General features: G+C 38.1%; 1 protein-coding gene across 3 annotated transcripts in view; it reads right to left on the bottom strand.

The window, feature by feature from the left end:
* Positions 1–23,339, bottom strand: part of HACD1 (3-hydroxyacyl-CoA dehydratase 1) — an 86,227-nt gene that overhangs the window by 54,579 nt on the left and 8,309 nt on the right. Inside the window, exons 2-8 of one of the 3 annotated variants that reach the window (XR_009356521.1) lie at positions 22,555–22,672; positions 22,349–22,367; positions 22,184–22,272; positions 19,508–19,629; positions 15,631–15,809; positions 14,028–14,128; positions 1,805–1,970 (exon numbers count right to left, since the gene is read on the bottom strand). Coding sequence is in view for 2 of the 3 variants with exons in the window: in XM_059184030.1 (XP_059040013.1) it covers positions 14,046–14,128; positions 15,631–15,809; positions 19,508–19,629; positions 22,184–22,272; positions 22,349–22,367; positions 22,555–22,672 (610 nt within the window). In the remaining variant the exon portion in view is untranslated. Of the gene's footprint in view, positions 1–936; positions 1,971–13,951; positions 14,129–15,630; positions 15,810–19,507; positions 19,630–22,183; positions 22,273–22,348; positions 22,368–22,554; positions 22,673–23,339 lie in introns of those variants that run through there. The other 2 variants (XM_059184030.1, XM_059184029.1) reach the window with 2 other exon arrangements.

The raw sequence follows: 23,339 nt of genomic DNA, 5'->3' as shown, positions 1-23,339 counted from the left end.
GCACCGTACGAAGGCATGGTTGTATTCAGCAGCCCTGTGGCTGCTCCCTGCTGGTAGAGATCAATGTTCCTTTTTCCTACTGCCCCCCCCCCCCATTTCTGGGAAGTTCTAATGTCCATCACGTTTCCAGACCCACCACCACAGCTGCATTCCTGTAACAGCATGCTTACTAGAAGAGTCACCTGTCACTTCTTCTACTCATATTCCATGCTAGAACTCAGTCAGAGAGCAATGCTTAGCTATAAGGGAGCCTAGAAACTCTCTTTATGTTCAGTGCCCTATTGTAACTCAAGGGTTCAATGACTATTAAAAAAAAAAAAAATTGCAGAGCAGATCTGGGGGACAACTAGAAATCTCTATTACAAGCCAGAATGCTAGCTTTCATTTTGTCCCTTGCATTCCTATTTCTGTTACCTTTTCTTTTTTTTTTTTTTTTTCCTGTTACCTTTGTTACAACTATCACTTCTCCTTGACTCCTAAAAACCAGGAATAGCTTCTGTGTTGCTTAAATTTCTGTAAACTATCTGGGACTGATGACGGTTTTGTTTCTTTCTTCTACCCCCCTCTTCTCTCCTTGCCTCCCCCTTATTCTGCTAACCAGGACTTCCAGAACAAGACTGAACTGAAAATGTAATAATAAACACACTTGTCTTGTTATAAGAAGGGGAAAAAATCACTAGATCATCCTTTAGTATGATTGCCTGGTGTAGGCTCTTTGTAGAAACTAGTTATAGGATTAAGGAAATCCCTTTTATTCTTAGTTGGAAGGACAGGGCATCTACAAGCAAGAATTTTTGAAAGAATACCTTCGAGACCTACAGCACCACCTTCCTACCCTCCGTGAGACTTCAGGTGCTTAGGGATTCACTATTCTCTTGCTTTCAATCATTACAGTGTAGCGATGTTCTATTTTCCCCATCCATAACAATGCTCACATTGTTTCATTCATTCATATAGTGTCTGCTTTATTTTAGAGAGTATTTTAGAAGATATATAAGCACCAAACACTAAACTGGCAAAATAGAAATAGACAGTAATGAACTGCATGGAAAATACAGCAAGTGTAAAAAATCCTCATTAAGGCATAGTTAACATGTAAATTTATGCAACTCATATCCTACAGTATTTCTAAATTTGACCTGCAATTTTTTTCTGATATTCCTTATACGTTTTGCATTGAGTATAAAAAACAATCATATCAATTTCTCACAGGAACTAAAGATTTCCTAACACTAGAATTTGAAAACATTTTAATGCTCTTCAAATATTATTTGGCTATTATGCACGAACTCTGAAAGAAATGCAGCAGCGGACTTCCGGCGACTGTTGGAGTTTCCCTCTAGGTGAGCAGAGGGCGTTATTCCAAAGCAAAACTCACTAAACACAACTTTTCAGGCTGCCCAGACATTCTGTGTTAAGTAAGCTGTGACCACCTCTCCTTCTTCATCCTCGGGGCGGGGGGTGGTGGGAGCAGTAATGTTGGTTTTGGAGTTATGATCTTCCACCAAGGAATCTGGTAAGTCTCCCAGCTAGGATTTTTTTTTTTTTAATATGAATTGTGCAGTGGACGTTTTAGTTAGAATTAATTTCGGGCAAAGGCTCATTCCTGTGACTGACGAAAGATGAACATAAATTTGTCCCTCTCTCCATGGAGAGGCGAGTTTATTTCCCCTTCCTGTGAGTCTCGCCTGGCTCTGGGTCTGCCTGAACAACAGGTGTGGGGCTGGGGCTGGGTCTCACTTTACGGGGACAGCCTCCCTCCCCTTCCTTCCTCTGGGGACACAGTTGCTCAGAACCCACCTACCTTGAAGAAGCCGAACCACAGACCAAGTCCATGCAGAGGAAAGCTAGCAGAGAGCCACAGCTCAGCTCCCAGAAGGCAGCATCAAATCTCAGTCACATTTGTGAGTCCTTGGGGATGGTCTAGCCCAGTTGAGTCCCCAGCTGGTTGCAGCCTTAACCAGCATCACATGGAGCATAAATAAATAAATAAATAAATAAATAAATAAATAAGCTGCCCAGCTGAGCCCAGGCAACCCAGAGGATGTGAGAGATTCACAGACCTGTTGTATTGAGACACAAAATTTTGGTGTGGTTTCTTCACTCAGTTACATGTATCATAAAAATACTTGTCACTCACACATTTCACTTCGCGGCACACAGCCCCGTGTCTGCCAAGGCTGCTCCAAAGAATCTGTTCTGGTAAAGTTCCTCATTTAACAAAGCACTGGGAATAGGAACAGGCAACTTCCCATGCTCACCTTTCTGAAGTTCCTGCTGCCCTGGAGTCAAGAGGTTTCCTTGAAAGAGCCGCCGGATAATACTTGCACATGCTTCAAAGATGAGGAAGTCTAAAATGGTCACCAGTGGGTGACAATTCTATTGTCTTCTATTTTTTCCCACACCTGGCCACTTCTGCGGCCACCTCAGTCCCCAATGGGTAAAAACTATCCTTATTTTCTGGATATTTCTGTATATACACACAAATATATGGTCCCCCCCCTTCCCACTTTTAATTTATTTTTAAGTAGGCACACACTAGTGTGGAGCCCACCACGGGTCTTGTGCCCAGGACCCTGAGATCAAAACCTGAGCCATGACCAAGAGTCACACGTTCAACCCACTGAGCCACCCGGGCACCACACCTCTTCCTACCTTTTTTTGTTTTTTGAACTTTTTAAAAAAATTTAAATTCAGTCAGTTGACATCTCGTGTATTCTTAGTCTTAGAGGTAGAGTTCAGTGATTCATCACTTGTGTGGAAACCCAGGGCTCATCGCGTCACGTGCCCTCCTTGATGCACCAAAATCCACTTTTTTTTTTTTTTAAGATTTTATTTATTTATTTGACAGACAGAGATCACAAGTAGGCAGAGAGAGGGGGGAAGCAGGATCCCTGCTGAGCAGAGAGCCCGATGTGGGACTCGATCCCAGGACCCTGAGACCATGACCCGAGCCGAAAGCAGAGGCTTTAACCCACCGAGCCACCCAGGCGCCCCCCAAAATCCACTTTTTAAACATGCCTCTTATACACACTATTCCACTCCTTGCTTTTTTTCCCCATGAACAATTTATCTTGGAGGTTTTTCTATGTAGAGAATTCAATTTTAAAATCCTATTCCTTAAAAACAAAAACCTACCATATTGTTGACTCTGGATAAAAAATGCTGTTTGTTCGACTAAGGGATTTCTACACAGCCCACAGAAAGGTAAGAAATTCTACATGAATGGTTCTCCTTCCCTCTAGATTCATAAATGGCCAAACATGCCATTTCTAATTGAGGCCTGGCCCTACCGGAAGGAAAAAAAAGTAATCAACAAGTAGGTCGTAAATGGATTTTTCCTATCTTCTCTTGTAGTGTAAGTTCCTGGGAATTATTTCTGATTGTAATAGAAGTGCTGATGTTAGGATTTTGAAGGTGATGGACTCCATTTCAGAGATCCATCTCGAATAAACAGATGGCCAGCTGCAGCCCTGGCCAAGGGACTGGGCTGCCCCAGCCAGGGAATTCCCCTTTTAGAAAGCCCTGGGTGGGGCGCCTGGGTGGCTCAGTGGGTTGGGGCCTCTGCCTTCGGCTCGGGTCATGATCCTGGGGTCCTGGGATCGAGCCCCGATTCGGGCTCTCTGCTCAGCGGTGGGCCTGCTTCCTCCTCTCTCTATGCCTGCCTCTCTGCCTGCTTGTGATCGGTCTCTGTCAAATATATAAATAAATAATCTTTAAAAAAAAAAAAAAAGCAAGCAAGCAAGCCCTGGGTGGTCTAGATAACTGACTACTTGAGTGACCCTGCTTCTCCCTTCCTGCCCTTTAAATCCTACACTTCAACTTACTGATAAAGAGCGAGTCCTCAAAGCCCTAGGCCCTCCAGCCTGGGACCCCATGAAGACAGAACCCCATGGTCTCTTTCTCTCTCTCTCTGTGACCTCACTGTGTGGCCGTTGGACCTGCCATATACCCTCCAGAACCTGTAACTAGCGAAACTTGTTTTTTCAAAAGTCCTTGATGGTTGTTGCTGGGGGCATCCTGCAACCATGACAAGAACAGCAAGGCCGGGGTCAGCCACAACATGGGCCCTGGTGGGGGAACATGCATGTGGGGCAGGTTGGGAGGGAGGGGCACGCGCCATGAGCAGCCAGGGTCCTGGTGAGTGTCCCAGGGTCTCCAGCCAAAGGCATCACAACCAATAGGCTGAGACACAAAACACACCCCCACTAAATATTTCAGTTTTAGAATGAAAATAGATTCATGCTTCTATTTGAAGAGACATGGAGACAAAAGGAGAGTCAAGAACAGGAACTTAAATGTGCAAATCCCCTGGGTGTGTGACAAGTGCAAGACACTTCCCTTGTCCCCTAATAGTATTGTATATTCAAGTAACCTTGAAATGAAAAGTCCCCTGACATATGCCACAGGCAGCATTCTACTCTGGTGAGAGGAAGACAGGTCTTGCTCGGTGAATGCTGTTAGAATAATGTGAAATTCAGGCAGGTAAGAATAACATTAGATTCCTACCCTACACCACAACACTCAACATTTCCAATGAAAACAAAGTTAACACAAGCCAGGAAAGAATAAGAAAGGAAAATGTACTTAAGATTTTGAGTTGTCTAGGTCTTTTTAATCAAAACGTAAAATCGGAGGAAAAGGCTAGCAGGTTTTTTGCATAAAAATTTAAATCTCCCGCAAAGCAAAAGCCATCATAAACAATGCTAACCAGAAACACTCAAAGGAAAGCAGCGTGTATGCTAAAGGAAGAACACTGATGACTCATGTATACACCGACACATCAGGGAAAATGACTAACAATTCCACGGGATGGGGAAAAACAACACAGAAATGCAATTCGCAGGGAAAAAAACACAAACAACTGTTAAACATATGAAAATATGTGCAATTTTAATATGCAGGTGCACATGAATTGGCAAAAAATGAAGATTCGCATTAGAGCATGAAAGAATGTGAGGTTACAGGGGCTCTCCTACCTTGCAGTTGGGATTGAATTGATAACAGCTTTTTTTTTTTTTTTTTTTTTTTTTAAAGATTTTATTTATTTATTTGACAGAGATCACAAGTAGGCAGAGAGGCAGGCAGAGAGAGAGAGGGAAGCAGGCTCCCCGCTGAGCAGAGAGCCCGATGCGGGACTCGATCCCAGGTCCCTGGGATCATGACCTGAGCTGAAGGCAGCGGCTTAACCCACTGAGCCACCCAGGCGCCCGAATTGATAACAGCTTTTAGGGAACACAATTTAGCAGCATGTACCAGAATTTAAAGTGGGTGTTCCCCCTAACCTAACAATTTTACACCTGGGAGACTCTTATGTGTACATATGCACACAAAGTTGCAATGTTCTTGGGCCTGTTGCTTAACCTCTCTGAGACTAATCCTTTATTGGTAAAATGTTTATTAAAATAGTGTGTACCCCATTTGCTTGTTTTTATTTAATATATATTTGATATATATTTATATCAAACTTGTACTCCTAGGATCATCCAAATGATGTCTTATTGTAAAATACACACACACACAAATACACACTCATACTTCTGGATTGTGTTTGCTAATATTCTAATTTTTTTGTCTATGTTCACAAGGAAGATTGATCTGCAATATTTTTGCATTACATATTTTTTTAATTAACATATAATATTATTTTCCCCAGGGATAGAGGTCTGTGAATCGTCAGGCTTACGTACTTTTCACAGCACTCACCATAGCACATACCCTCCCCAATGTCCATAACCCAACCACCCTCTCCCTACCCGCTGCCCCTCAGCAACCTCAGTTTGTTTTGTGAGATTAAGAGTCTCTTATGGTTTGTCTCCCTCCCGATCAGTTGTGATTTTTAAGTGAGGTAAATTAGCCCATGGTCTGGTACAAAATAAATTTCAATGACTGTTATATACAGATATTACTATTACCATCATTACCATTTAATTATGATAGTTATGTTTGTGTACTTATAAATTATAAACAAAATGTACATCAATGGAGAAATACATAGGATGAAAAGCATGCATATATATGTACATACAACTCTCTAAAATGTGCAAACAAAATTATACAAAATATACAGATTATTTGCATTTATTTAACAATCTGTGTGCACACACATGTGCATGTGGGGGAAGGGTGTAATGGGGAAGAGTGAGTCTGTTTTATAAAGGTCTAAAAAGGTACCCAGCTGTTATTAATGCCCAAAGTATTGGAACAAGGGGAAAAGTGAAGATAAATTTATATTTTACCATGCATCATTCTGTAGTGATTGAATTTGACATTTCTGAGCAGCCAATGTAAGCTGGCATGGTCTCTCCAAGACCAGTGAACTTGACTCATCTAAAACCATAACAACTGGACCATATGACTTCATTTATAACAAATTTGATCTAGTTTTTCAGATTTGAAATGACAGAAGTTAATTTATAATCTAGATTTTGCACACCATTTAGGATGGCAAAGATTTACATCTAATTTCTTTAAATGGGTTCTGAAGATGAGCTTAAGTTTTTTGGAAAATCATCTTATTGCTAACAATGGCAGATTAATGAGGCATTTCAGAATAAAATTATTTCATTATATTCTGATTAAGGAATTCTTCATTTGAGAAACCTATAAAACTTTTATATTCTTAAGGCAATACCATACATACAAATTGTTAATAAATGCTGACATAATGGAATTCTTTAAAAGACTCTCCTATTGTAAAGATAGTGGCCCCATGCCCTCAGCCCTGGGTCTCCTGTTGGTGGATCAGAGTCTCCCTTCTCCTTCCCTGGGGGGCAAGGCTGGCTGAACAAATCTCACCACAGCTTCTACCTTATTTTAAATACTCATGATCATAAGACATGCCCATCAGGATACCATATATATCCCAACAAAGATCAATTTATAGGTAGCTCCTTTCCACCTTTCTATTAAATGAAACAATGCTCTTCTGTTTCCAACTCAGATAAGAAAATTCATTAAGTATAAGTCATATTTCAAATCGGTAAAAAAAGAAAAATATATGGGAAAGAAAAATTTTTAAGATTTTGTTTATTTATTTGAGAAAGAGAGAGAGAGAGTACAAGCAGGGGGAGCACAGACAGAGGGAGAAGCAGGCTCCCTGCTGAGCAGGGAGCCCAACATCAACATGGGGCTCCATCCCAGGACCTTGAGATGATGACCTGAGCTGAAGGCAGATGCTTACCTGATTGAGCCACCCAGGTGCCTCAGGAAAAGAAAATTTAACCAAAACAATTCTGTCAGTGATATTAAACTCTACTCAAGAAACAAGAGGGTTTGGTACAACTGCAGAAATTTCACCTGGCACAATACTGTTGTTACAAAACCATTAAAAACGAACTGTCATTTGCACCAACCCTTATCATTTATATTTGCCAGACGCTGCTACAGTTACAGATGCTCTCTCATTTGCAACTCAGACTATTCCTACCCTCTTTACAGAGGACTCTGAAGCTTAGCAAAACCACTGACTGGAGCTGATGAGATAGAACTTTAGATGGAGAGGCAGGCAGAGAGAGAGAGTGGGAAGCAGGCTCCCTGCTGAGCAGAGAGCCCGATGCGGGCCTCGATCCCAGGACCCTGAGATCATGACCTGAGCCGAAGGCAGCGGCTTAACCCACTGAGCCACCCAGGCGCTCTGATGAGATAGAACTTTAAAATGTCGATCATCAGACCCTAATAACAATATCCTAAGGTATTGTCATAATTTTTTATTTTGTGTCAAGAAATAAATCCATGTACCATTTTTTTTTTTTTTTACCCCTGCAGACATATCTACTTTGTTCACTACCAGAGTGAAATTGCTTCTAAAACAATTCAGACTTCATTCCATAGAACTTAAAAATAAATGTGGTAATGATTTCTTTCCTTCTTTTGGCATTAACTCAACAAAAAAATCTATTTCAAAGGAAGGAAATTCAGTGAGTGTTTACAGTACATATATACCTCTAAGATTAATTCACAGAAAACATTTTTAACATACTTTCCCAAAAACTATGTGAATAATTTACATAAAACAGATAACTGTAGCATAACAAATTAGGAATTTTCCAGAACCAAAACTGCTTCGTGACTATGAACATGGACAACCTGTAAAAATAAGCAACATTCGGGGCACCTGGGTGGCTCAGTGGGTTAAGCCTCTGCTTTCAGCTCAGGTCCTGATCTCAGAGTCCTGGGATTGAGCCCCGCATCGGGCTCTCTGCTCAGCGGGGAGCCTGCTTCCCCTCTCGACCTGCTTCTCTGCCTACTTGTGATCTCTCTCTCTCTCTGTCAAATAAATAAATAAAATCTTAAAAAACATAAAAATAACCAACATTCTCACAAAATAATTTTAAAGCCTTTTTCGATCTATGATCATACCTAACTCTTGATACCTATCAACTGGTAGTTCACACTACTGACTACAGAGAGTTGCAACTCTTCTACCAAAAAAAGAAGAAATTCTGAGCTTTCTGAAATTTTAATTTTCATTAAAAGATGTAATACATTTTTAATGCTATAAAATCGGTTTCTATATAAATCATGTTAATTTTGGAATTGAAAGAAAAAAGTAACACCAGACTCTGGTGAAAATGCTTATGCACTCAAGTTACAAATAAAGTTGTGTCTTTGAAAAAGAATATTTGGGACGCCTGGGTGGCTCACTGGGTTAAGCCTCTGCCTTCAGCTCAGGTCATGATTTCAGGGTCCTGGGATTGAGCCCCGCATCGTGCTCTCTGCTCAGTGCGGAGCCTGCTTCCCCCCTTCTCTCTGCCTACTTGTGATCTCTTTCTCTATGTAAAATAAAATAAAAATAATTTTAAAAAAAAGAAAAAGAATATTTGAAGCTCAAAAATCTACATTCTCCCAACTGAAAATCATTCAAAAGTCATTTTTTCTTTTTGAGTACACTTACTGTAAATTAGTCTTTCCACTTCCTCAGTTCTTAAGATTAATTTCTGTGTTGTAAAGGTTCCAATGAAGTTCAGTTAAAGTTTAACTCAATAAAAACCAGGTTCTGAACATTTTCATTTAGGCACAAACCTATTTTAGTCAACTGATGATTGAATTATAAATCATTCAGGCAAATGATAATTATTTTCTATCATGCATATTTCTTAAAAATAGGAACATATACATTTTCCATAATCTTGAATATATTCCTTTGTGTGTATGTGTGTGTTTGATTTCAATTAACAATACGACTATACTAAAATCTTGTAACATAGTTTCTAACTGTAATGATGTCCATTTATCTCCTATTATTAAATTCAGCACAGCAAAAACACCTGCTACCCTGGATGTTACCACCATGACCTGTCTTACGTTCTATACGTACTACATCAGTGCATAGACAGGGCAATTGTATGGGAATAAAATAATAGATGCTTAAAAAAACACAGAATGTCTTAATTCTTCATATTACCTAAGTTTTTCATTTTTCAAGTTTTTCATTTTCAGTTTTCAAGTTTTTCATTTGTATAAACCTCCGGCTGTGGTGGTCATTGATTGGAGACAATACAGAATGACGCAGGAATGTTGTTTTCAGTGATATGAAGTACAGGGAGAGGGTACTTCTAAGAAGACCTCTCCCTCCACCTGCTGATGCTTTCCTTCCATAGCTTTCCTCCAAGGTGATGCAGTAACTAAGTTGCCTGTACCAGGGTAATCTCCCCTGTTGCTAAAAATGCAGACTTTTCAGCCTCAAGGCTGCTGATATACACTCTTTACTGGCGGGGGGGCAGTAGAGGGGTGGGGAGTCAGGAATCTTAGCTGACCCTCATAAAACTGTGCTCTGAAAACCATTTTTCTGCGGGTTCTATCCTCAAAGTAAAGTCACAAAGCGTTAAGTGGATTGAAGAATAATTTTTAATTCTCAACTATACAAATTGAATTTTAAAATATAGGGATAAGGTGTTACCATAAATCAAGAAATAAAATTAATTTTTACAGCAATCTCAATCTTGTGTTAGTTAGCATTTTAGTATAGCAAGATAACACAGTAAGAGGATATAACAGCATAGATAGAATGCTATGGTTAAGAAATCTTAAGCAAAATCAAAGTACATTAATTACTCACAGAGATTTATAGTCTAGGGCCATTAAAGTCAATATAAAGGTGAGTTAATAATATGCCTGGAAATTGCATGTGTAAAAAGAATATAGTACTTTTTAAGGACTTAAAAAGATATCAATCTTCATATATCAGAGGACAAGCATAATCAGGTAAAAAAAAAAAAAAAAAAAATCCCAGTGCCTGATTTCAAAGACCAACTCCACAGAACCAGACCAATAGGCCTTCTATTACTAAAATACCTGTGTGTTACCCCACTACCAAAACACTAAAAAAACTGAAACCCTAACACACTGAAGTTAATATCCCCAATAAATGAAATAAATCAATATTCCTGCTGAAATGTGCATAAACTAAATCTAATCACAAGGAAACCTCAAATCCAAATTGAGAGACTTTCTACAAAGGAGCTCCTCTGTACTGTTGGAAATGTCGAAGTCATGAAGCATGAAGAAAAGTCAGGGAGCCACTCTAGACAGGAAGAGGTGACAAGGAACTGTGACGCCTGAACCAGGACTGCATCTTGCCCAAAACATGTTTGTGGTTTGTTCCCAACACCCTGCTGAGGAAGCTTGTGTGAGGTCCTAGCTGAGAAAAAGATACTCTATCAATGTGAATTTCCTGATTTGGGTCATTGTACTGTGGCTGTGTATGAGGATGTCCTTGTTCTTAGGGAACATACCGTGAAGTCATCATAAGTGAATGTTTTCAACTTACTCTCAAATGGTTCACAAAACATTAAGGAGAGAGGAGGAGTGAGGGAAGAAGGGAGAGAGAGGAAATACTACATCAAAAGGGGCAAAGTGTTAGGGCTCAGGAATTCAAGGGAAGGCTATCTAGCATTCTTGCAACTTTCCTATTAGGTTTTAAGTTATTTCAAGAAAAAAAGAATGCTAAAAATATTTTTTAAAGCTGCTAATAGGAATGCTAAAAAAATCTAAAAACTTTAGAACATATTTTTAAGCTTCAGATCTGGAGGAACGACTTATGTCTATTTCAGTTGTTTTGAAATCTAGACTAAAAATACGAACAAACTGAATTTTCAATTCCATTCAATGCCTTTATACTAGAAATTACAAAACAGTTACTTTTCCTTCTATCAGCTATATTTATATTCGAGATCACTATATAGGTTAATGGAAAATATTTCTACATTTTACACATTCATTTGAAAAATAATTCAAATGCTGGTTTTTATAGTTTTTTTTTCTTATAGTTATTTCCCTCCTTCTCTTGTGCCTTAATGATTTATTTTAAGTTTCATATCTATCATTGATTTTGAGTCTATTTGAAAAGTTTTAAACCAGAATGTTATTTAGTGGCCACGATATACTTGTATACACATAAGTAACAAAAAAATCTTACCACATCAGATTACCAATGCTTGACATTTTGTAATTCTTTTGCAATGTGATTTCCTAGCCAATCTAACCTAACAATCATGTCAGAGGTCTTCCCGTGTAGGGTGGAGAGAGGCATGATAAGAAAAACATGCCAATTCCCCTCAACAGTCCTTGGCACACAGTTGGCACACAGGTTACTGTGTGATTCCATTTCACTTGCCATGTCTCATCAGAAACCACAAGATAGTGGCAGACCAAACAGACGCTTACAAATCCAAAGATGAGACAATAATACACCTGAGAATCTAAAGAGGTGAAACAATAAAAGTTTTTGGTGAAAATGACTTTATGTTTATTTTGGCATACTTCTAAAAATTAAGTTATAACAGGGACATTGTTGTATTAATATCAGATTAAGGCTAAGAAAAAATAAAAGAAAAAAGGACTTGCACATGCTGAACATATTTTATATCAATCTTTAAAGCAATGGAAAATAAAAAACAATCAGAATTTTGTGTAATGTTATTAAATATAATTGAAAGTTGCCAGTATCATAATTTCTTGGTATATGTTTTTCAAATGCTGAGGTCTACAGGGCTGAATGGAAGTTCTGTTTGATTCATGTCCTGGTTTGTCTAACAGAAAAGGAAAGTTGGGAAGACTTCAGGAGAATTCCAAAAGGGAATTCCTGCAGGCACAGGAAACACATGCAAAGGAATTTCGAATACTTTCTCTTTCAAATCGAACTCTGATTTAAACACTTTACTTTCTACCCAAGGGATAGTTTAGAATTAGTTGAATATCGAAGATACTGAAGACAGACTAACTCTAAAGTTTAAGGATACCATGCTAACAGAGGTCACTAAATAACAGTTTGACACATTTTCATTTTTATTAAAGTTAATCACAATTCCTACTTCGGGATATGCCAGAACTAAACGAAAAAAAAAAGAGTTATTAAGCTGCTTGAAGGGAGTACAGGTTGAATTAACACAGGTTTTAGGAACAGCATTTAAAATACTTTTCATAAGACAGGCATCTGACAGCATGAAGATGTATGGGAACTTCTTAGGCGATGGCACCAAAGGGGAAAACTCCCCAGAAATTTCTTCCATATAAAAATTCAAGATAAAAACAGATCAAGCAGAGTAAAGGCAGAATGAACTTTTGCATTTGGAGAATTAGTAACCTCATACATAGAACACACAGTGCTCGTTAAAACATTCAGCTGCAGAGATATGTTAAAATGTAATAAAGGAAATAGCACCTTTTAAAAATCATGTTACCTAAAATGAAAGTTTGCAAAAATGATTCTGAACTGCAAATCTTCATATGAAGAGAATTGAGAAGGTGGGACCACAAAACAAACAGTTTGAAAAAGTGCAATGTTACATGATGATTGCAAGCACAAACAGTACAGAACATTGAAAGCCAAAATTCCACCTCCATATCTGCAATAGGCAAAACAAAACAAAACAAAACCATAAACAAACAAACAAACACAAAAACCCCTTTTCTTTTACGTTATACATCTAAAATTCTCTCTAAACTGGGTCAGTAAAACAGCATACCTTAATGTAAGGGGAAAAATTTAAAGGGCTTCCTTAGGAATTAAAAGCAGTATTAAAGTATCAGTCTATCCATCTACTATCTACTAAATAAATACATGGTCTATCTACTGTCTGTTAAACACATGGACAAAAGGTTTATTATAAGACTTCTTGCTTGAAATTCAATGGAATTCAGAATAAAATAAGTCTGTTATGTCATATGCCAAACTTTCATTACCTAAGTCCCACAAGAGATTATCAAAATACGATTTTTACTAGATGATTCCAGGTATAGAGAAGTCTTTCTCAGCCAGAGTTCTGACTATAACATTATAATCAGACCCAATGTTATTCTTTTTTCACAAGCAAAACAAAGTATACACTTATTCTTTCTAATCCCTTAAAATCCTTATAGTTGAAAAGGTTGCCCTTGAAGGTTAATGCAAATAAAAAATAACTTTGCTTAGCAGTACATGTAATTTTAACAGTCTAAACATTTATCCAAAGATTTTCCAATTGTGATATCTACTTGAATATTCTTGTTATACATCTGCTTTATCTCTATCAAAAGTCCTATCAAAACAAATGATGTCCATGCTTCCCAAAATAACTATTAATCAACTGCCTTATAACTTGTAAGAAACAGATCCTGGGTTCAGGAAATACCAATACATTATTAACATGTTATTATAATTCCGCATTTACTTTCATTTATAAATATCACATAAATACCACCAGCAAGTATCATAATGTTAAATCATTAAACTAATTTGCAAATATTGATTTAAAAACCTTGGAGCATATGCTGCAAAAACAAAAAATTAGTGAAATTTTTTTTAAAAAGGTTTCCCCCTCCCCCAGGTAATACACCCAATTATTTTCCTAATGATCATCCCCTACCCAGGAGTTGGTAATAAATATTGCATAGTTCTTACAGAAAATGTGAAGACAAATATTGGCAAATACCGCATCTCACGTTATAGTCTAAGAAATCATACAATCTGTAGTATTTCATAAAGTTGTTTATTCTTGTTATTAAAACTTGGACTCAAGTAATCCTGGTTATTCTGGAAAAAGCACCTTGTTCGGGGGCATGGTTTAGTCATCCTTTTCTACAATCACCTCTCCGTGAAGCACCTTTCTTCTTTGGCGTAGCATATGAAAATAGAGTTGTGGAAACACTGATAGAAAAAACAAAAACAAAGGAGGGTGCTGTTGACAATTATTTATACTAGAAGCCTCCCCCACGTAGGCAGTCTGAGGGTAAGAACAGCATCTGTCCCCGCAGCCGCCCGCCCCCCACGCTGCCAGAGCTCAGGCTGAGCGCGCATGCGCAGAGGCCACACACAGTAGGTCACACCCAGCACCCCGTAACCCGCACTCTGCAGGCCTCCCACAGGCCTCCGGGGGTTCCAGGCTTGCCTTTTTTGATGGCGATCTTTACAAATTTAAGGTTTGTGGTCACCCTGTCTAGAACAAGTTTCCTGCCCCCGTTTTTCCAACAGCAGGTGCTCACTTCATGTATCTGTGTTACATTTTGGGTTGCATTCTCAGGATATTGCAACCTTTTTCATTATTATTATTGTACTCGTCATAATGAGTGATACTGACTCGCTGAAAGCTCTGATGATGGCGAGCATTTATTAGCAATAAAGTATTTTTTAATTAAGGTGTGCACAGTGATGCTATTACAAACTTAAGAGACTACAGTATAATGTAAACATAACTTTTACATGCGCTGGAAAACAACAACAACAACAAAAACCATCGTTGGACTCACTTTATTGCAATGTTCGCTTTAGTGGTCGGAACTGAACCTGCAGTATCTCTGGGGTATGCCTGAAATGCTGGGGATTCTTTAGCAAAGTCCGAAGTTAAGTATCTTGATAAAGATATCTTCATAATGACCTGGGACACTGTGCCAGAATGTTCTGGCCTAAGGAAAACTGCCTAGCCCCCTTCTCTCGGGTCCATCTGCTGTCCTGTACCATGAGGGCATCTCATGGACATATGTGGGTATGTAAGCCCACACAACCCAGCTTCATCTCTATCCCTCACAAACGCTCCTGTTCCCTGCTAGTGACTATCAAAAATTTGACCTAAAAACCAACCACTAAAGGCATTTAAGTGAAGTGAGTAGAGCTTCACCAACTCATGGCAACTATTGAAAGAAGATGAGAAATTAGTGAAGAGGCTGAGTTATTCAAAATATTTTAAGAAAAGCAGCTTCCTTATGTTCTAGTATACAGAGCAACATACACAGGTCTAAGTACTCCTAAATAACTTTTCCAAGTGTATGTTCAATGATTAGACAGAAATGACCTGACATTTTCTGGGACTACATGTTTATCTTCAGACAAATAATTCTAAATGCTGGCAAATAAAATAATTCACTGATGTGTGCTCTATCTTTTCTCTAAAAAAAAAAAAAAAAAGTAGTTCAGCTTCTCTTTAAATGATTCTGAGAAAGCAATCATCTGTGTATTGATTTACTTACCTTTTTCCTTATAACTTTAGGAGTCCTTTTTGACTTGCTCAACTCTTCCATTACTTAAAATTATGAATAAACTTGGGGTTGAACAGAGGTTTTAATGTATTTGAAAGCCATCAGGTCTTATTAAACTAGCCATCATACTTTACAAAAATACTCACTAAATCAAAGTACTAATGATCATATACTTACATGGTATATATGAGGCCATGGTTATAAGGAGGAAATAGTAGTAGTCGAAAGAAACATTGTATTTATTCGGAAGTCTTATTGAAAACATTCCTGTCTTCTTCACGTATGGTAAGGCAGCATATATTGTAAGAAGTTCACCAACAACTCCGACGGGATATAAGATGATAAAAAAATTATATCTGGAGAAAGACCCCAGAGAATTATTTTTCTAAAATAATGACTGGATTTGCTACTACGGTCTTTAAACTTAAAAATACACATATTTACAGTGCCCCTCACAGGTTAATTTTTTCTATTTTAATCATTTGTTTTTGTTTTTAAAGGCTTTATTTATTTGACACAAAGACGGAGAGTATAAGCAGGCAGAGCAGGAGGGAGAGGGAGAAGCAGGCTCTCTGCTGAGCAGGGAGCCCAATGCAGGCCTTGATCCCAGAACCCTGGGATCATGACCTGAGCCGAAGGCAGCTGCTTAATGAACTGAACCACCTAGGCACCTTAATCATTTGTTAATCATTTTAATTATCCTCCTTTCTTCTCATAGCAGTTTCCATTTTAGATGGCAAAATCTTAATAAGATAAGAAATCAACTTACTTTACAGTACTGAAATAATGGTATATGTGTTAACAATGTATATGTATGTAGTTTTATTGTAAAGGACGTAAGTCTTGTATATAATACATTATAAAGCACCTATAAGTATTATAAGGCATTGTAAGGGTAACTTCTTTGACATCTGGAATCAAAACTGAATGTTGTTTTTTGTTTTTTTTTCCCCCTTCAGCTAGTCATTTATTGATCAAGTGCTGTGCTTTAAAAGACCAGTTATGTCTGGGTGGCTCAGTTGCCTTTGGCTCAGATCATGATCCCAGGCTCCTGGGATCCAGCCGCGCATCAGGCTCCTTGCTCAGCAGGAAGCCTGTTTCTCCCTCTCCCTCTGCTGCTCTGCCTGCTTGTGCTCTCTCACTGTCTCTGTCAAATAAATAAATAAAGTCTTAAAAAAAAAAAAAAGACCAGTTATGATCCTAATTTTGTATCTAAATCTCGAAATTACCAAAGTGGTTCTTGGAAGCCTTTGGAAACCCCTTTGTGGCTACTAATTAAAAGACAGTTAATTACTATTTCAGAAAACTGACATACTACTAAATATATATTTATACATATGCATATATTTGGTATATCTAATATATAAATAATACTAAAGTATCAGGAACTACTAATGAATATATTATCTAAAACCGTTCTCTTAACAGAACAGGTAAGAGAAACTGTTTCCAAAATTCCCACATTAAAGGAACAGTTTGCTTAAGATAGCTAAGAAAGTTCTATTCAAAATCCAAAATCACAGTTTGTTCATTTGGGTTGTGGCAAGGTCTCTAACGCACAGTAGGCCAGTCATTACTCATGCCTATGTGAGGGCAAGGCTCTATGAGTCTCTGTGGGCCTCCAGCAAGAGCAACTTCAAGGATCCAAAGCAATAACATTTCTCCGCTGAAGAAAATAATTTCTCTCAAAGGCAGTTACCAAAATAAAGGTTAAATTGTTGGAGGAAAAAGACAGAAATCAATTAATCTGTATTTTATTTCATCATTTTGTTGGCATTAAGATATTTGTAAAGAGGGCGCCTGGGTGGCTCAGTGGGTTAAGCCGCTGCCTTCGGCTCAGGTCATGATCTCAGGGTCCTGGGATCGAGTCCCGCATCGGGCTCTCTGCTCAGCAGGGAGCCTGCTTCCTCCCCTCTCTCTCTCTCTGCCTGCCTCTCTGCCTACTTGTGATCTCTCTCTGTCAAATAAATAAATAAAATATTAAAAAAAAAAAAAGATATTTGTAAAGAAATGTTAAATTTATCAGTACGGCAGAAACTTGGAGACAACTCAAAAATCACCTTATTCCTGTATGTCAAGGATATACACGGGTAAGACATGGTGTGGGAACAGAAACATTTGCCAAAATAGATTCAGTGGCGAATGGAAAGACCAATGATCCTTTTATTGTACCTGTTTATCTCCTCCTTGCCGTGGGTAGATCATCTGTTTTCTTACTACTAGGAATATAGTTATTCGTATATTATTTAAATCACTCTTTTCCAATCTTAATTTCCTAAATCAATTAAAAAAAATATAACTGAACATTTTATATCCCTTTTCAAGTAAGACATTCAAACTTTTTTACGGAGTTTTTAAACTTTATATGACTCTCCAGTGATTTTTCTGGAAGCACTGTTCTTAAACAGAAAAAAGCATATCACTCCTAGACTAAACTAGTTTGAAACCTTCAGCCACTGATTATTTTTAATGCAATGATAGCAAAAGATATAATTTACTGGCTTTGTACTTTAGAAAGATTGCATGTCACCAACTCTGTAAGCTTTGATGGCAGCATGAGAAATTTAACTACCTATTCAGAAAAAGAATTCCTCGTTAAAGGTTCCTAATTGTTACCTAAAATTTTTTTGAAGGGGATGCATTTTTGAAATTAAAATGGAAATTAACTCAAACATAACAACGTACAAGTGCCTATTCAGTGGGCTTTTCTAGGAACACTTCTTACACATAAGTAGAACGGAAGTATATTCAAACCGTCACAGTAGGCTAGCTCTGTATAAATAAGAACCCATTCTTACTGTGAAGTTTTATTTGAGAATGACAACTTCAACATTTGAACATAAATACAGATGTTATTTGAAGTTTTTTAATGAGGCTGGTAAATATATATTGATGGTTGGAGTCTTTTAAGATTTTTAACATGAAATATTACTCGTGATTATGATTAACTGACATGTATTATGCTAAGAGGTACATTTCAAAGTTGAAAGGTCTTCGAGTACTTGGTTTAACATTAGTTCAATTGACAAAGGATTTCTAAACAGCAAATTTAAGCATGTTTTGAACTTCTCCAGAAAGTCAATACATGCATGGTGCATTCCGAAAGGCAGACAGACGAAACATTAAAGACTATTATCTTTCTCAAATAAGTTCTACAAATACAGCAAGTGAAGAGACTATTGTAGGAGTTAGTATTTTCAAAGGTGCTGGAGGTCCAGAAGACTGAGGTCATCATGCAAGATTCAAGGTGCATTGAGATTCATTCTAGGATTAGTCCAGCAACACAACAAACTGCCAACTGCGTGAAAGGCCCAATCGCTCAAAGTGAAAAAATGCTCAGTTATGATAAGAATAAAACCAACCCAACATAGAAATGGGAGCGCAGCCTCCTTATGAAAGACAATAGGTTTAGCTCAAATTATAATTCTGAAGCATTTCAATAAACAAAATGATAAACCATAAATGTCTAAAAAGGAGCAAAAGCATATAAAAAAAAGTCTGAGTATAAATATAATTAACAGGATTATAAGCAGTTCAAAAGGTCTTTTTCCCCTTCATTTTGGATTTTTTAATATATTCTATAGTCCATTTCAACAAGTATAATATATGAGGTATGAAAAAGGATTGTAGATACTAATTATCAAAATAATTTTTATCATTAATAATATTTTTATCAATAATTATAATTATTAATTATCAAAATAATTTAAACCATGCAAAAAATACCATATTTTTGGCACAGAGTTTAAGTTTAACTAATATAATTTTTTTTTAATGTACATTTGCTTTCAAAGAAAAATGAGGGACCAATTCAGGTTATGTGAGGATATTGACACAACTCGTCTGGCACTAATTCTACTCAAATTATATATTAATATGATTTTTCTCTGATCATTAAATTAAGCCTTTAGAATTGAAGTTACAACACTGCTAGTAGCCAAGAAAACAGCATCCTGGCATCATGGGCTAAGACACAAATTTTCCTTCCCGAGTGTTAGCTCAGCACACAAACACACATGCACTAGTGAGAAACTAAACTGCAAGACAACGCCACCTGGCCCATTTAATGAAGTATGGCAAGTGGTCGAGAAGACTGAAGGTATAGAAGGAATAGCGAGTGATCTCTGTCACAGTCCACGCCACCAGAAAAAGCACCACGCTCTCCTCATTCTGGATCTGCAGAATCACAGAGAAATCCACAGTGTGGTTTAACCTTGAACATTTTTCTCCATGAAGATATACTCATTTTTTACTGTGTGTCTTTGAATGTCAGGGGTAGCAGAGGCAAGACAGAAAAACAGAGTCACCACTACATAATTCATGAAAACACACAAATATGTCCTAGGCACAGGAATGGTCAAATTTATAGTGCTTTCTCTTTCTTAGCCTTCGCTCCGGCTGCTAACTCAACCATCCTGTGACAACATCACCCCCTCAAAACCAGCATGGGAACCATTAGACAGTCCGACTTTCTACGGTCATCTGACGGTACCCAGCCTACTGCAGTACTAGCTACTGCATTTGTCCACCCCTCTTTTGTCCTATGACCACCATTTGCATTCGGAGCCTCACCATCTTCTCCATCCAGACTACTCTAACAGCTTCCTAAATAGCCTCTCCACTCCTACTCTCCTCATGGATTGAAGTCTTCTCTTCAATGCAAAGCCAAAACACATTTGGAAGCAGTGATCCTGAGATTTAAAAGCTTCTTTGGCTCCCCATTCCTTAACAGGACAAGAGGATCAGAGTCAGTGCTCTCCTTATACACTCCTTCCTCAGGGAAGCCTGCCTTCCCTCCCTCAGTCAGGCTAAGTCCCCAGGTACACTGTAATACGTATTCATCTCTTATTTCAAAGCACTAACGCTAACATAATGAAACAATTAACAGTAGACCGTGAACAATGTGGGGGTTGGGGCACCAATCCCTGCTGCGTAGCCAAAACGCCTGCATTTAAGTTTTGACTCCCCCAAACTTAACAACTAATAGCCTACTGTTGACCAGAAGCCTTATCGATTACCTATGAACAGCTGAATAACACATATCTTGTGTGTTCTATGTATTATATATGGCATTCTTACAATAAAGCAAGCTAGAGAAAAGAAAATCGTAAGAGAAAATACATTTATGGTATTCTAATTATCAGAAAAAAATTATAAAAAGAAAAAATTCTGGGTCTGAATGGACACGTGCAGTTCAAACGCAGGTTGTTCAAGGTCAACTGTACTTACGTAACTACTTGTTTACCACTGCTCCCACTTACAGGATCCACAAGGAAGAGACCATATTCGTATCATTAACAGCCAGATCCCTAGGCACAGCCTCAGGCTAGAACAGTTGTGCGATCAGTATTTGCTGAAGGAGTCAAGGTCTGTATGACCAGCACCCACTTCCCAACAACCAGTATGCAAAGAGCTGATATGGCCCTATCCACTCTTGTAAAGCCAGACACAAGCACAGTGTCAAGTGTACAGAAGATACTCAATAAATGTTGGCTGAGTTAAAGAGGGGTAGAAAGGTACTAGTGGGAAACTATTGTTGGAAAAAACTAAATAGTGCTACTAATACAGAGATCCTTTCAAGGATAAAAAAAAGAGCAAAGGGGACTTTTTTCTCCTGGGCACTAGCAACCCATTAGATCCTCTCTCACTTCTTTCCACAGTGGATGCCAGCCACTCTGTCTTGTCTTTCTTCTTCTTCAGTCTTCAGACATTTTGCAGTCCCGGCCCAACGATTATATTTGCTCGCTGTCTGGAATACACTTTCTTTTATTCTGTTTATGGGGACCTCCTGCTTTTAAACTACGTGGCAATCTGAACACAAAGTCCGGCTCTCCGCGTGGCACGCACTCACAGCTCAGGGCATGGCGGTCAGCCGTGCACTGAGAGAGTTGAGTGAGAGACAGAGGTCCAGAGAGGCTACCGTGTGGAGTGGTGGGGCAGCGGAAGAGCAGTGATCTGTCCCCAGAGCGCGGACAGGGGCCAGTATGTCTCACAGACAAGGGAAGGGAGTTAAGGTATCATTTCAAGCAGATGAGGGACAAGAAAGGCATCTCAGGAATGGAAAGGAGGCCAGAGATCTGTCCTCAAGTAGACAGGAGATGCCGGAGGCTGTCAGAAGGTCAGAAGGGCCCATCTGGGAAATGTTTCTGTCACGGGTTTAAAAGGCCCAGTGTCTTGACATAGTGAGCACGGTGTTTGTTTGTCTAGAAGGGTTTAAGCCATTAATTAGATTCAGGTCTGTCTCCTGTCATGCCTCAATAAATAATATGCTAATTTCCCTAAGTTCCCCAGCCCTTCCAACTTTTCATTTAGTCCTTCCATTTGCTCAGATCTTACAGAACTGTATTTGCTTTTTATGCCTGTAGCTACAACATGGTAAATGAGGAAAAATACACTGTTTACTGTGGCAACATCAATACATAATCAAAGAGAATACACATCAATAGAAAATTTTCAGTTAACTATTTGACAGAATATGAGTATTCACTTTAAAAACTGGGAAACACCAGAGGAGAACAGATTATGGATATAAATATTTAATTTGCTTGTGTTTCATGGTCATTCTACTAATGCACTAAGTCAATGTACAATCACACTTAGATCCAAACCCAGCCATTTTTGTGTCTAGTGGTTCTGCTTCCTGCAATATAGCAATGTTAGTATCTTAGATTCCTATTAATATAAAAGCTTTCCTGCAGGCTCATGAAGAGAACATGTTAGTGTCACTTACTGGTTTTATACTGTGAGTAACGAGCCATACCATGAAGATTCTTGAACTCACTTGGACCCCAGTCACAATCACAGAAGTAGGTACAATTCCTTAAAGAGAAAAATAAGTCAACCATTGCCCTAAAGGCAACTTATACCAACAATAAAAATTAAATCAGAAACTTACCAATTAAACAGTGGACTATCTGTAAGCAAATAAAGAAAAAAATCACAAGTCAATAGCATGCAACATAAAATAAACTCCTGTGAACACTGGTTTTCTACAAATCCATGGATGGATATCATTGGCAAAATAAGACTGATTTTGTTCAGCAAATAATTTTTCCAAATAAATATTACAACAGTAGGAAAACAGCATCATTGAAAACTTACCTCGAGCAAGGCAAATGTCTGGAAAAATTTAAGTGTCTTCTGAATACTTTTATATAAACCTTTGTGTGTTCCTTTTTCCATATAGAAACGTACCATGGTAATAGCTAAAACCAACCACCTAAAAGAAAGAAAGGTATTTTATAAAGTTCTATCAAAATGAATACCAATGATCTTCCTGAAAAGAAATGGCATAATTTATATAATCTTATGTTGTTTTATGATGTTCGCAGCTCATTTAACAAAATCCAAAGGAAGAAATGGCATTGTTTTTATACTGACTCTTCAAGGGGATGAAGAGAACATACTGGAGATCAACTAGGTTCAAATGTCAAACGATGTCCGTTCCATGTTTGGTTTCAGCAGACTGACTAAAGAAATGATGTACCCCAAATGAGGTTATTAGAAAGTATTTCATAATTATATAAATATTTCTTAAGGTAAAAAGCTGTGAGTGTTTAAGTATGTACTTATACAAATATATGGTATATATTTACATGTAAGTATAAGTAAAAATATTTCATTATAATTCTTTTCTTTAGTATTTGCACTAAACAATAACAACCATTGTGCCAGAGAAGGGCATACTTATAGAGGGTCAGATACGGGCCTGCTTTCAAAGAGTTTGCTTTACAAAAAGGACAAAATGCATATGCCTTTCCTTTTCAACTTCTACTTCTACACAACAGAGAGGTTCTGTGCTATGAAGACCAGCACTACACACACAAGCTACGTCTGTGGAGACCGGCTTTCTCACCCTACACTCAATCTGCCAGGGACACTAATGA

The sequence above is a fragment of the Mustela lutreola genome, chromosome 8 (genome assembly GCF_030435805.1).
Source record: "Mustela lutreola isolate mMusLut2 chromosome 8, mMusLut2.pri, whole genome shotgun sequence".
Classification (NCBI taxonomy): domain Eukaryota; kingdom Metazoa; phylum Chordata; class Mammalia; order Carnivora; family Mustelidae; genus Mustela; species Mustela lutreola.
Note: the sequence above shows the minus strand (reverse complement) of the source record. Positions and strands in the feature narration are given on the sequence as shown.